The sequence below is a fragment of the Bos indicus x Bos taurus genome, chromosome 16 (genome assembly GCF_003369695.1).
Source record: "Bos indicus x Bos taurus breed Angus x Brahman F1 hybrid chromosome 16, Bos_hybrid_MaternalHap_v2.0, whole genome shotgun sequence".
NCBI classification, from domain to species: domain Eukaryota; kingdom Metazoa; phylum Chordata; class Mammalia; order Artiodactyla; family Bovidae; genus Bos; species Bos indicus x Bos taurus.
In genome coordinates this window covers 64166169-64181343 of record NC_040091.1, presented here as the reverse complement: position 1 = coordinate 64181343, position 15175 = coordinate 64166169, and the positions used below count along the sequence as shown (strand labels likewise).

General features: G+C 43.6%; 1 protein-coding gene and 1 non-coding gene across 6 annotated transcripts in view; one reads left to right on the top strand and one right to left on the bottom strand.

Annotated features, from left to right (window-relative positions):
- Positions 1–15175, bottom strand: part of RGL1 (ral guanine nucleotide dissociation stimulator like 1) — a 277599-nt gene that overhangs the window by 55206 nt on the left and 207218 nt on the right. For all 5 annotated transcript variants that reach the window (XM_027565549.1, XM_027565551.1, XM_027565553.1 and 2 more), the window contains one exon: positions 15058–15135. In XM_027565549.1, the coding sequence (XP_027421350.1) occupies positions 15058–15135 (78 nt within the window). The remainder of the gene's footprint in view (positions 1–15057; positions 15136–15175) is intronic.
- Positions 11946–12048, top strand: LOC113907122. The gene has a single exon (XR_003515109.1). It is a non-coding gene; the product is annotated as a U6 spliceosomal RNA (small nuclear RNA).

Genomic DNA, 15175 nt, shown 5'->3' with positions numbered 1-15175 from the left:
TATCAGCATCCTGGGGAGGCGGGCTTTCTGGACAGGCCTGCACGTGAGCCAAAGATCATAGTACCCTTATGTTCACCAGTCCTGGGAAGAAACGTTCTGTTCTTGACAGACTTAGAAGCAGATAAAATGTGAAACTTTGAAAATTTCAAAAAGGAACGCAACGTCACAATATCATGACAGAGACCACAGGGTTACTGGCCAATGGCTTTTCCTCCTTACTTTTCCTGGCTCCACTCCTAAGATCTAATGTGCATTCTAACCAGAACTGGTTAGTTGGAAAGATGTAGAGAACCTTAATAATAAAGAGAAGACCTGGTTAAAAATCAAAAACTTACAGGAAAGGTGTAACAATTAAGCTAGAGAAGCTACTTGGCTCTGTACACAGAATATGAGATTCAAGAAGAAAAACCTGGTTCCCATCCTCACTGTGCCACCATGAACAATGGGAGCTGGACCCATCACTTAGCTCCACTGACCCTTACCTGGAGGAGAGACAGTAACACCTGCCATCATCGACCTGACACTGATCGGCTGAGTTTCAAATGACATAATGCCAATACAGATATTGAGATATCTGGAGAGAAACATGACTGTTAGCAGTCGTAAGACTAATAGCCATAAGTCACAAAAGGGAGGGATTAAGAGAGGTATGGCTCAATGAAAATCAATCAGTGCTCATGGAAATAACTCAAAAAAGTTGCCACATAAGACAGAAAGTGTGACACGGGATACAAACCATATGTCTACAACACTTGTGGCTCCAGGTTTGCTGAAAGAATCACTGTGAGCAACTACCACACACGTGCGCACACACACCCCTGAGGCATCCTCTCACTCACACACACACACACACACACATACCCATGAGGCATCCTCACACACACACACCCCTGAGGCATCCTCACACACACACACACACACCTGAGGCATCCTCACACACACACACACACCCCTGAGGCATCATCACACACACACACACACACACCCCTGAGGCATCCTCACACACACACACACACACACACACCTGAGGCATCCTCACACACACACACACCCCTGAGGCATCCTCCTCAGGACAGACCAATTCAGGAACATAACGCATAACACAATCTAAAACACGGTTCCCCGACCTCTGGGATCTCACGCCTGATGATCTGAGGGGGAGCTGATGTAGTAACAATAGAAGTAGACGGCACAATAAATGTAACAGGCTTGAATTATACCAAAACCATCCCCCTCCTCCCCTGGTCAGGGAGAAATTGTTTTCCACAAAACTGGTTCCTGGTGCCAAAAAGGTTAGGGACCACTGCTCTACAAGACATGCTTCTTAAATGATCTGTGAAGACTGAAGAGGCAACTTCTGAAGCCAAATGGAAAGACTATGACATGACCTAAACTCAGTAAAGACAAAAGCTAGCACAAGACTTTCTTTTCCAAAGTAGTCTTGGTAGGATACAGAGCAAAGTTCCTCAGGCCCAAGGGAAAGTGTGTGTCTGATTAAGAAGGATGGTGTTGGGGGTGGGAGGGATCCAAATCTGATGGCAGAGCAGACAACCAGGATCACTTTCTCTCCCTTAGGCATTCTTGGCAAGAAGCAAATCCTTGTAGTATGTGAACTTTTTCCAACCTACAATGGTCTGCAGGGTAGGAAGTCATGCCCAGGCCTGGAGGCAGCTTCTAAGACTTTTACTTCTAATAAAAGTAAAAATTTCCCTAGGGAAAATGAATTCATTAATCCAACTAATATCTGTCGAGTACCCTTTATTTTCCATATTCACAAAAACTATTTATGTAATGAATGTCACAATAGGGGAGTCGAGGGCATTTACCTTCAGAGAAGATGAACCTGGTCAGGGCTCCAGGGAGTGTCTTCCTGAGTAAATGACGTTAAAAGACCTTAAGGATAGGGAGGATTAGCAGGGTGAAGGCTCTGGGGTTATAGCATAGGCTATTCCTCAGGCTAAAGGTCCTGAGGAAAATGCAAAACACTTATAAGAGTCATAAGGAAGGTCTGTTTAAAGAACAAGGAAAGGGGAGAAATGGAGCATGATGAGATTTGCTACACTCATTCAATTTCTTAGCCAAATAGAAATCACACTTAATAATATTTGACTGGAAGACACTGGACAACTGTCTTAGGTGAGAGGTGTAAGGCAACAGTACAAAACTTCTAATCACTCTCAGGGACCTTCAGGTATGCAATGCAGAATAAGAAGGCTGACTGAGGTGAGCATTAGGCTGCTATTACGCTCAAACCACAGATTTTTAACGCATATGGGGATTTTAAGGTAAATGCATTAAATCATTTAAAAATCCCACAGGTAATAAAATACTCTAGAATTGGCAAAAAGTTTAATGAAAAAAAAACTTCTAGGCATGAAGTCATTGCTCCCATGATATGAAACTTCCAAGCCAAGAAATAGGATTATTATGACAAAAAAAAATAACTGTCCATTTAGAGCTGCTTTCTCTCCCTAGAAATCTATGTGAGATAATAATTTATTGTTACTTAATCATCAGCAGAAAATAAGACATGGAAACATTTTTTAAAAGCAGCAAAACACTCTTCTATTTTAGGATATTCTCCAAGGATTTGATCTTTCCCTAACATAGGTAACAAAAAGGTAAAAAGATCCATGCCGAGGGTGGCCTTTGAAGCAGTGGAGCATGGGACATTGCCAGCCCCTTCGGGTGGGAGCCAATGCACTCTGCCCTCCAGGGAACGAAAGCCAAGTAACCTTGACACTGACCCTGAGCTAGACCCTCCCACCTGGCTCTCCCGGCCACAAAACAGTTTTCTTCTGTTTCCGGGAAGGCTGCCAGTTAGACTGCCTCTGAGACCCCTAGCTAGATGGTTTTCCTGATGACAAAGAACAAAGGAAGGTGCAGAGAGGTTTTATTTTTTGTCCCCCCCCCCCCCCCGCATTTTTGCCTGAAAAAGCACATAAAGGATGGAAAAACATCTGGACTCACCAAGGTAGTCTTGCAATGCTTTCTTATACATTTTTCATTGTACGTTTTGGTACCAGTAGTGAGTAGGGATTAGAACCCTTGGAGGGAAAGTAAAAGAGAACTTAAGAGAGACTGGGGAAACAAATGTAAACAAAGACAGAGTCAGGGCTAAGCACCGAAGGCAGTACAGGGCGGAGAAGCCGGCGAGGGGCCACGGGGCAGTTAAAGCAGAGAAAAAGCTCCAGGGCAAGGAGGAGGAAGAAAAGGATTGTGACAGGAAGGATACAGAGAGTAAATATGGGTGGGAAAGGGCCAAGAGTAGGAGGAGATGAGCTCAAAACCAAGTGTTTACACACCTGTCTTTCCTTCCCAAACTACACGTACAGGCCCTGGCATCTGAAGACAAATCTGCAGAAACTGGAGAGAACTGCTGTGCAGAGACTTACCCCTATGTCACCAAACCTTCCTCAGTAGGTCACTGACTGCACTCCGTTAGACAAAGCGAAGACGTCTCCTAAACACCTATATTTCGTGAGCAGTATAGCCAATACGGCTAAACACATTCTCCAGAAGTCAGACTGACCCACTGGCTGGTTAGACTAACCTAACCTCTTTATGCCTCAGCTTCCTCATCTGTAAAGCAGATGTAATAACAGATCCCTCCTCACAGAGTTGGTGCGAGGCCTATAAGAGATAATACATATGAAGGACTCAGAACAGTCCCTAGGGCAGAGTGAGTGATCAAAACCATGAGCTATTCTTATTATTTTAAAAAAGAAGAACTGCAGTCTGTAAGATCAAGGACTAAAGGCAAAAGGAGCTGCACAGAATCACTGGGTTCTAGCTGAGAAGTCGTTTTCTTCAGGGGTGTGAGTTAATGATTCTGACAGTGCTATACACATACACTGGAACTGAATAAGTAAACGGAAAGAGGGTAGAAGCCAGCTTTCTCACTGCTGGAGAGGAAACTTACAAATAAGCCGGGAGAGGGCGCTAGAATGGTCCATGTGGTAAGGATTAGAGCTGAAGACATCAGGAAGAATTCATGTTTAACATCATATATTGATGGTTATACATAAAGATACGTACAGACACATATAGTCACATAATTAATATACACCTGTATTTCCTAGCCATGTCAGCTGAGTGGGCCTAAAGAAATGACACCCCAAGAGCAATGAGCACACCTCAGACCCAGAGCTTGGTTTCTGGTGTCATTCTCCAATAAAAAATAAAACAGGTCTCCTTGACGAAACGGCTGATTCTAAGACTGGGATGGGAAATATACAAGCTGAGTCTAGAACATCTTACAAGATGGGCTCAGACAAACACAATACGAGGGGCGTGTGAAAGTGACACAGGAGTCAAACAGAAGAGCTCCCGATGATCAAAGCTGAAACAACCTGAGCAACAAAATACATAAAGTAGCACTGTGTTGTATCCCACAGTATAAATGAATATCCACAAGTCTATACTGGTGTACCCAAAAGACTGAATAAATAAATAAAGTGAAAGTCACTCAATTCTGTCTGAGTCTATACCGATGTAAACAAAGAGTGAATAAATTAATAAAGCGAAAAGTCACTCAATTGTGCCCAACTCTTTGCAACCCCGTAGACTACGGAGAAGTAGAATTCTCCAGGCAAGAATACTGGAGTGGGTTGCCATGCCCTCCTCCAGGGGATCCTCCCAACCCAGAAATCGAACTCAGGTCTCCCACACTGCAGGCAGATTCTTTACCAGCTGAGCCTCCAGGGAAGCCCAAGAATACTGGAGTAGGTAGCCTATCCCTCCTCCAGGGGATCTTCCCAACCCAGGGATCTAACCCAGGTCTCCTGCATTGCAGGCAGATTCTTTACCAGCTGAGCCACCAGGAAAAGCCCAAGAATACTGGAGTAGGTAGCCTATCCCTTCTCCAGAAGATCTTCCCGACCCAGGAATCAAATTGGGGTTTCTTGCATTGCAGGTGGGTTCTTTACCAACTGAGCTACCAGGGAAGTTCAAATTAAAAAATGGAGGAGACAAATCTCCCATGCAGAAGTTTTCCAAATAAGGTGGGTAAATACTTCACCCTAAAAGAGGGGAGCAGAGCAAAAGGATTGTGCATAATGACTTCTTTCCAACCAATACAGAATGGAAAGGAAGGGGGAAGAAAAAGACTTTTGAGGTTAAAGCATCTGCCTGCAATGCAGGAGACCTGGGTTCGATCCCTGGGTTGGGAAGATCCCCTGGAGAAGGAAATGGCAACCCACTCCAGTACTCTTGCCTGGAGAATCCCATGGACGGAGGAGCCTGGCGGGCTACAGTCCACGGGGTCGCAAAGAGTTGGACACAACGGAGCGACTTCACTTTCACTTTTCACCTGAAAAATAACTACTTCATCCAGATGAGCAAGAACAACATCAAACATTATAAATCACGCTGATAGTATGTAATGAGAATGGTATTTTATCCTGTGATATTTCTCTCAAAACCTCATAAATTCAGTCTAACTATGAGGGAAAATGTTAATTACAAGAAAAATTCTCATAAAGAGGTGCCATGTGTGTGCATGCTCCGTTGTGTTTGTGTGACCCCTCTTTGGACTGTAACCCACCGGGTTCCTCCATCTATGGGATTTCCCAGGCAGGAACGCTGGAGTGGGGTGCCATTCCCTTCTCCAGGGGATCTTCACAACCCAGGGACAGAACCTGCATCTCTTGTGTCTCTTGCACTGGCAGGCAGATTCTTTACCACTGTACCACCCGGAAAGCACAATCAAGGGCTATCCTAAAATATACCTGACCAGTACGCCTCCAATCTATCAAGGTCACCAAAAACAAGAAAAGTCAAAAATTGTCACAGTTGATGGGAACCCAGGGAGATATCCCAATTGCAGGTAATGTGGTGTCCTGGATGGTCTTGGAATAGAATTGGGCCATTAGGTAAAAAGAAAAACAAGGAACTGAAACTAGACTATGAACTTTCATTAACAATGCATTGGTTCAATGTTTATAACAAATGTGTATACTCATGCAAGAAGTTAATAACAAGGGGAACTGTGAGGAGGGTATATGGGAACTCTGTATTATCAGCTCAATTTCATATAAATCTAAAACTGTTTAAATCTTATTTAAGATGTCCAAAGGGGCAGGGGCGGTGGGGAGCGGAGATGAACAGGAGGGTCCAACCTAAGTACTTAAGAGAAATAGTCTCATTCATATCACAGGGAAGGAAGTAGGGGCCACACCGTACGGAGGTTAAGGCCTGGGTTAAATCCCTGTCTCACTCATATATTGTATGACCCCGGACATGTTCCTCAGTCTCTCTATGTCTCAGACTCCTCATCTGTCAAATAGGAACAACATTTGGAGCTACTGGGAGGATCTGAAAGGATACAGAGTACTTAACACAGGAACTACTCCTACGAAGCAGCCAATGAATTCTGGCCATTATTATTAGAAAGAGATAGAGCCGCTCACCAAAAATTATTTTTCAGGGACCTCAGTAACTCATTATTCTCTGATTGCTCACAGTCTGAGACCAGAGTTTTTAGGCTATAAATAGGCCTCTAATGAAAAAACTTGCTGAGGCCTTCTACACTTTTCACCATTAGAATGGAGTTTCCGTTGGGGATGACAGATGCTACGAGGCACCGAGAACAGGAAACAGGCACTCAGATTGAGTCCTTCTTCTTTCCTCACATCCTGCAAACCATCTCCTTCCCCAGGAAACAAGCCTAACTTCCACATTTCTAACAGCTGTTTGCGGCCCTTGCTCAGGGTGTTCACTGAATAATAAAGCCAAGCCAAACGAGGAAATAATCCCAAATTGTACAATCTCAGAATGCTAACAAGCTAAAGCATTTGTCCCGATGGTGATGCTACACCCTAGCTCCTCGTGTACTTCTGTCTATAGCCCTTTCACTGCGACACAGACAAACGTAATGTGTGGGAGGGGGAGGACTGGTCAGGATTCACGCACACCAGAGACTCAAACACTCTTTTAGAAGCAGCAGCCCCGACAGCAAAATGGTGAGAAACCCAGGTACTGGATCTCAGTTGGATCTGAGATCAAATAACAGATGTGTCATTAACTAGCTGCTTGATCTTAATCAAAGTGCCTCACTGTTCTGAAACCTCAGTTTACACACCTATAAAATCAGGACAATATCTCACAGCATGTCTGTAATAGTAAAAGAAAACACAAAATGCGGATAGCTCTGCATTAACGTAAGCACAGCTCAAACTGTAGCCGGTGGCAGTGGCCAGGCGGTGGCACTGGCCAGGCGGTGGCCGTGGTGTCATCACTTCCATCATCCCTGAGCCTGCAGGGTGACGAAGTGACAGTCTGGTTGTGATGTCTGTTTACCTTTCTCTGACATGTAGAGAACCTTAGGTGTTTTCTCAGGCAGCCAATTTTTCTTCTTTCTGAATCAATGATGATTAACGTTGTTTCATTCCTCCACTGGCAGAAAAGCATTAATAACTTCTGCTTGGGAGCCTACACTCTTCCCTTAAACACACAGTTCTGATTCAGGATTTCAGGGACTTCTAAAACTATCATTTCTATTTTTCTTAGTCTAGGATGGATGTTTTAAAGATAATACTGTGCTCTTTTATCTGATGTACTTCACCTCCATTTCTTCTTTGGTTTTACTTTTAAAAAATATTAATTTCACATGATAGTCTTTAATTCTTACAAGATTGGAATTTTCAATCTTATTTTTGCTCTGTTCTTTACCCCTCTTCCTTTGCCCCATTTTTGTTACCATTACTCAGATTGATTTTAATTGCCCTGTTAGGTTAGTTGAATTTGATGAAATGTTGATTGCAAACTCAATGGGAAGATTTTGTAATACTTTTCACTACAAAGTTTCCCAGATAGTAAAAGAATCACAGCCATCTTCCTTGAACTCATCTCTCTTTTCTTTAATTTCCAATATCTTAGATTGCTACTACTTATATGTAACTAAAATCTTTACCAGTAACTATAATCTGGTGTGACTATTTACAACTTCTGGGAGACGATTACATGAATGACAATCATATCTGAATGTGTGGAGACGAAAGTAGAATGATTTCAACCATTTAAACCACTGCTGTGGTACAGAGTTTTAGGAAGCAAAACATGGCATTCCAAGAGGGAAGTGATGAGAGTCAATTAAAGAAAACAAAACAGAAAACTATTTCAACATTAATTACAGTAGTCATTTTAAAAAGGAATAAAAAAAAGTAAGATTCCTGAAGAGAGAGTTTTAAACCTCTTTAAATAAAGTTATGCATGTGTATGTATGATATTCTAATCTCAAACACATTTTGGAAAATGAAGACTCATGGTGTCAAGGCTCTATATGGTTAATATTACTTCTTCATAATCTCACTTCTGAATTCAATGACTATAATAAATCTGCACTAAGGAAAGCCTCCTTTTTCCATCTGGTTCAGATTTTATATATTATTCTTAAGAGATAACATTTCACCATGAAAAATGTCAGCAGGAAGGAGAATGTAGGCAGACGTGTTTTCTTCTGTCATAGGAAGTGAGTTTCCCGATTCCCAAACAGTGGCAAGTTTAGGGATTATAGAAATAAACACAGTATGACTTCTTATTTATATCGTTCTAGTACTAACATCAGAAATCCCCGTGTGCAAAGATTCTAGCATCTAAAAGCCCTGGAAGTTGAATTCCTTGCGACTGAAGGAACTCTCATTTTAGCCAGATAACTTAGAAGGTTTATTGCACAAAGCCTAAGCCAGGCACACTCAGGATTAGGAGTCACAGCGCATTCAGATACTTTTTGAAATTCCTGAAGAATACTAGCCACTTGTGGTCCGAGACACTAGACACCAATCTTTCATCTTGACCGTTTCATCTGCATTTCCACATTTTGCCTTCTTTTAAGTTCTTTCAAACCTTTGAAAGGTTGATTAGATCCATCCATATTCAGAAATACAGGAAAGACTGTTATCTTGGGATTTGGGAACCTGTATCAAACGTAAGCCTTGCTCTATGCTTTACATTAAAAACTGAAAAACCAAACAATAGCTGAGCATTTCCCTTCTCATATTTAAGCCCAGTAGTGATTCCCCACCTCCACCCCCCAACCCTCACCCTTGGACTGCAAAACTGAAGGCATCTGTCCTAAAACAGGATGTTTACTTCTTAGACTGTCACTGAATTCCTGCCGTCTGTTTCCCACCTGAAATCACAAGAACACAGATTCACAGCAAAGGAAAACAATGGGCATTTTGCTGCTCCTTGCCTGACCCCACAACACAATGCTTTTTAGCCCATCTCTTTATGCATGATCGTAGCAAGTGGTTCTGATATCACAATTAATAACAAGCAAATCAAAGAAGCGGTCTATTTTTTCTTTCCTATTTTTATCAAAACAAGTTACATAGTCTTTCCAACAGAAACAAGCAGTCAAGGGCACCTCTCACTCAATCAATATAATATCTGGATCTTATCTCTGTTTCTGATGTTCATTTTCATTTTTTTAAATTAATTTAATTGGAGGTTAATTACAATACTGTGGTGGTTTTTGCCATACATTGACATGAATCAGCCATGGGTGTACATGTGTCCCCCATCCTGAACCCCCCTCCCACCTCCCTCCCCATCCCATTCCTCAGGGTTGTCTCAGGGCACCAGCTTTGAGTGCATCGAACTTGGACTGGAGCTCATTTTCATTTTTAAGAAGATGAGAAGAAAACTAGATAAATTTTATCCTGGGCTTCCCTGGTGGCTCAGGTGGTAAGGAATCTGCCTGCAATGCAGGAGACCTGGGTTCAATCCCTGGGTTGGGAAGATCCTGGAGGAGGAACTGGCAACCCACTCCAGTATTCTTGCCTGGGGAATCCCCTGGGCAGAGGAGCCTGGAGGGGTGGAGGTGGGGGTTCTAGGCATCATTAAACTTGAAAGAATCTCAGAGCACTCGTTTTTTAGGTAAAGAGACTAAACTGAGAGAGGTGAATGAATAGGTCAAATGGGTGGCAGGTGACAGTGACGGATGAGGACTCATTCCCCGGGGCCTGTCACCTGCCGTGAGGCTGGCTCCACAACCTCCTCGGCACTGGATTCACCCAATTATAAGAGACATGAGGGCCCCGGTGGCCCAGTAATTAAGACTGCATACTTTCAACACAAGTGGCACGGGTTCGATCCCTCATCAGGGAACTAAGATCCCACATGCCATGTGACCAAAATAAAAATAAAAAATAGCACAGATTATTGCATACTTTTTAAAAAAAAGAAAAAGAAGGGACATGAATAAGTAAATTTCCAGACAAGTGTGGTATTATTTTTATATATATTTAGATATCCATAAATAAAGACAGTTTTTATTGAGGACTACAGCCTCCTTGCTGTGCAGCAGGGTCTCTTATCTAGGCAATACTGATATTTAGGGTCGGGTAATTCTTTGCTGTAGAGGGGAAAGGGGGCGTCTTGTGCATGGCAGCGTGTTTTGAAATAGTCCCGGCCTTTGCCCACTAGAGGCCAGAGCATCTCCCCACCAAGTTGAGACAACCCCAAATTTTCCAGATATTGCCAAATGTCCTCTGGGGGCAACACTCCCCCACTGAGAACTGCCACACAGCTGTATCTCCCGCACATCAATCAGCCACTGGGACATCTTCAGTCACTGCTACAAGTCAGCTGCCGCAGCTCTGAAATCATCAAGGAACTTTCCATGTGTTACAAGTGGAACCGAGAAGCTGCTTCTCTGAATTCGTCCCAGGAAGACAAAGCAGGGAGCTTATCGAGTTATAGAAATGATCAGACGGGTAGCATGTGAAAAACAGAACAAAAAGATGATGCTGAAGTGAGATGAAAAATAATGAAAGGAGATGTGGTGGACGGGCGGGGGGCGGTAGAGGGCAGGGAGCAAGAAGACACACAGAAGAAAGGGAAACGGAAAGAAGAAAGAGGTCAGCAGAGAGAAGGGATTTTCACATTCCGTATTTGCAGGACAGAGCGACCCATTATATGAAAAAGTGGCATATTTTCGTCAGGCGTACTTTTTTTAAAAGGCAACTCAGACTGAGGAAGAGGGTCAAGCACTTTCTACCAACTCACTGTGAGGCTTTAGGAAAAGACCATTGTCCCCGGATGATGGACCCCTCAGGGGAGCTCTCTGTGAAAGCTCTTTGTTAAGGCCTCATATGCTTAAAACTGTAAAGCCCTTTAAAACAGCTTATCCTGGAGTCTCACCCACGGTTACTGTTCCTGGTGTACAATGAATCCCAAATGAAGGTTTATAATAGGCCTTTAAAAGCCTGAGCATGACTCTTCACATTCAGGGTACAAATCAATTTTCTTTAACTGCTACTTCCCAGAAGCCTATTTCATCTCAAAACACCCATTGGGAAACAGAAAAGCTCTGGATATTTTTCATATTGTTACTCTCCTCAGAGCATTCAGGTGGCTAGTTAAATGGTAGCTCTAGACATGACGCAATTCCAAAATACATAGATAACAACATGCTTATTTCTGAACCTGGTCACAGGTCAAGGTTACATCTGATAAGCTAGCCACTCAATTTGTACAGTATCTCTTCTTTCACGTATATTTTAAAGCACTCATTATAAAAACATTCCTTTTTTAAAAATTGTTATTTCCATAGGTTTTCATGGTCAACCAAAATTAACAGTAACAAAACCCCTCTAATCCTGCAATCCTCAAACTTTCATAAAAGACGTAGAAATCACTTGAGGATCTTGTTAGAATAGATTTTCATCTAGATCTGGGGCGAGGCCTGAGATTCCGCATTCCTAACAAGTTCTCGGGCGATGCTGAGATGGCTGGTCCATGGACCACACTTTGAGTAAGAAGGCTGTTAAGTCTCACGTGGGACTAACCATTGAATCTAATAAGAGTCTGCCATGCATATCAGTGAACAGGGAAATATGTGTGGATGAGAAGCGGAGAGCACGTGGTCATGAAGGATTTAGGGCTAGGCAGCGGCTTTTGGACTGGGCCCAGCAATGACACAATAAAGAAATACGAGAGGAGTGCTTGCTTCGGCAGCACAGACGCTAAAATTGGAATGATACAGAGATTAGCATGGCCCCTGCCAAGGACGACACGCAAATTCATGAAGCATTCCATATTTCTGAGAGGGGATATATGTATATCTTTGGCTGATTCATGTTGAGATTTGACAGGAAACAACAAAATTCTGTAAAGCAATTATCCTTCAATAAAAAGTTAATTAATTAAAAAAAAAAAAAGAAATACAAGAGGAAAAAAAAAAAGAAAATTGTGAGCCTAATCCATCCCCTCAACCTACCTATCTGATTATACTGCTTCCCTCCTGCACAAACTTTAGGGCTGACTGCCCACTTAACCAGGTAAGGTCCAAACTCTCTAGTGAGAAGTTCAACCCTTTCATGAGAGCTTCAGCTTAACTACCCTCACCCAACATGTACACAGTGAAGCAGCCAAATGTGTTGCTCCCCAAAATGTCATGTATACAACACTGCCCTGATTTGGTCCCACTGTCCCCTCTTCCTAAATGGCTCTACCATCCAAACCCTCCCCCTCCTTCAAAGCCTGCTTCAGATGTCATCTCTTCAGGCTTCTTTGATGGTCCAGTGGTTAAGAATCCACCTTGCAAGGCAAGCGACACTGGTTCAATCCCTAGTCCGGGAAGATCTCACCTGCTGTGGGGCAACTAAGCCCATGCACCACAACTGCTGAGCCCATGCTCTAGACCCCACGTTCCTAACAAGAGAAGCCACCACAGTAAGAAGCCATGTGCCTCAGCTAGAGAGGAGCCTCCACTCACTGCAACTAGAGAACACCTGCGTGCAGCAACAAAGACCCGGCACAGCCAAAAATAAATATTAAAAAAAAAAAAGTCACCTCTTCCAAGAAGCATCCCCAAGCCTTCTAGGAATAAGGTATTAATTCTACTCACCACACCCTGCACTCAGCATTCAAACACCTACACTGGTGTGTTTGGTTTTCTGGAAGGTTATGGCCCAACCAATAAAATTAAGAAACTACCTGAAACCTAACTCAAAAGTTAAAAGAATACCCAGTTTTCTCATCTTTCCATCCCTGGCTCATAGAGAAAGGAGTCCATCATCCAACCCTCTGAAGAATTAAAAATTCCATCGGATTACTTCCCTGGTCTTTTGATCCTAAAATGAAACCATGAGTGATTTCAGCACCCTGGCATATAGCCACCTACTCAAGAACCCTGGTGGCTCAGCTGGTAAAGAATCTGCCTGTAATGCGGGAGACCTGGGTTCGATCCCTGGGTTGGGAGGATCCCCTGGAGGAGGGCATGGCAACCCTTTCCAGTATTCTTGCCTGGAGAATCCCCATGGACAGAGGAGCCTGGTGGGCTAGAGTCCATGGGGTCACAAAGAGTCAGACACAACTGAGCGACTAAGCACAACAATAACAATTCAAGAAGCTCATTTCTTCAGCAGCCTGTACCCCTGCATCATGGATTTTTCTTCAGTGGCTGCTGGATCATTCTCATCGGCATAAACTCTCTTTGTAAACAAACACAAAACAAAAAGACCATGCCTTGCCCTCTTCCTCCACCCCATTTTTCTGTTCCCCTTTACAACAAAACTCCCAAGAGGAGTTAGTAGACCTTCCCTCCCCACTTCCTCCCCTTCTATCCTGTCTTGACCCACATCTCCATTCACCAAAACGGCGCTTGTCAAGGGTGCCAAAGACCAAAGTGGGGCAGAAGCAGGAGCCGCTTCCCAGACCCCTCTCACTTGATGTCTGGGCAGCATTAGACACAGTTGGTCACTCTCCCTCTGAAAGCCCTTTTGTACTTATCTTCTGGAACACAGCTTCTTTCTTCTCCATGCCCATGCCTGTTCCTTTCCAGTCTCCTCTGCTGGACCCTCCACTTTCCTAACTGGAAGGAACCAAGGCTCAGTCTTTGGACTTTTCCCCTCTCTATCTACCCTTCATCTCCACGAGGTCATATCCGGCCCCATAGCTTGAAACGCCATGTATAAACTAAGGATGCCCAAATGTCTACCAGTCCAGACTTCTCCCTGGAAATTAGACTCACCCAATTACCTCAAAATCAACACATCTAAGATGAAATTATTGACACAAGCTCCCCTCCAAGCCAGCTCTTCCCGCCAGACTTTCTTGTCTCATGAAGCCAGGGCGCTGGTCTATCAGGCCTCACACACAACCCGTGGAGGTGTCCGTGCCTCCTCTGTCTCACATGCCGCACCCTCTGCATCTGTACATCCTGTCAGCAACACCTTTGAGGGCTCTGTAGGCGGTTACTACTACCCGTTGTTACTCCCACGACAAGGACGACTGCTGTTATTACTCAAGCCCGTGCTGCCTGAGCCCATGAAAGGGTCCTACCCAGGCTCCTCCCTGCCACTCTTGCCCCGTCCCCAGTGTCATGGTCTATTTTCCACACAGAGCCAGAGTAGGTCTTTTAAATATAAGGCAGGCCACAGCACTATGCTTCTAAAACCTTATAAGTCTTTCTTATATTCCTTAGAATAAAATTCAACATGCTTCCCCAGGCCCTCAAGTCCACATGTGACAAGGGGCCCCGCGACCCTCCGGATGTCCTGCCCCAGCACTTGCCACTTCCTTCATGTGGCGGCAGCCTCATCCACCTCTCTACTTTTTCTTGAACACTGTTCCCGCCACAGGGCCTCTTCCATAGTCTCCCTTTCCAGACACTCACAAGGCCCTGTCTGCACCATATTCAGGTTTCTGCTCCAACGTGTCTGGATCAGACAAGAAAGCCCTTTTCTGACACCCTATGTGACTCAAACTCCATTGGAATCTAGCCCTCTTGCCCTACTTCATTCATTTCTGTGTGGATTCTCTCTCTCTCTACTAAAACATAACCTTCGTAAGAGCTGGGACTTACTTATTTTGTTATAGCTGCATCCCTTAGCACAGGGCCTGGCAAACAGTGGGTGATCAATACATTTTTACTGGATGAATAAATGAATATCATTTTAGATGGTCAAAAAATAATTCTATGACTTTATGCATTATGGAAAAAAAGCATGACAACATTCCAAAAGAATTTTAAAACTCTACTAAATTATAGTCTTTTAAGATAATAAGTCCTGACAGAGAGCTTGTAATGCAGAGGAGAGGCACACTCACTTCCTGATCACGGTCTTGGACTCTGATGAACTTTGACCTCCATCTTCTTCACAGTTTGGGCTTGTCAGGTTCCCATACCTTTACAGATAAAAACAAACACACAAATATGTAAACAAAA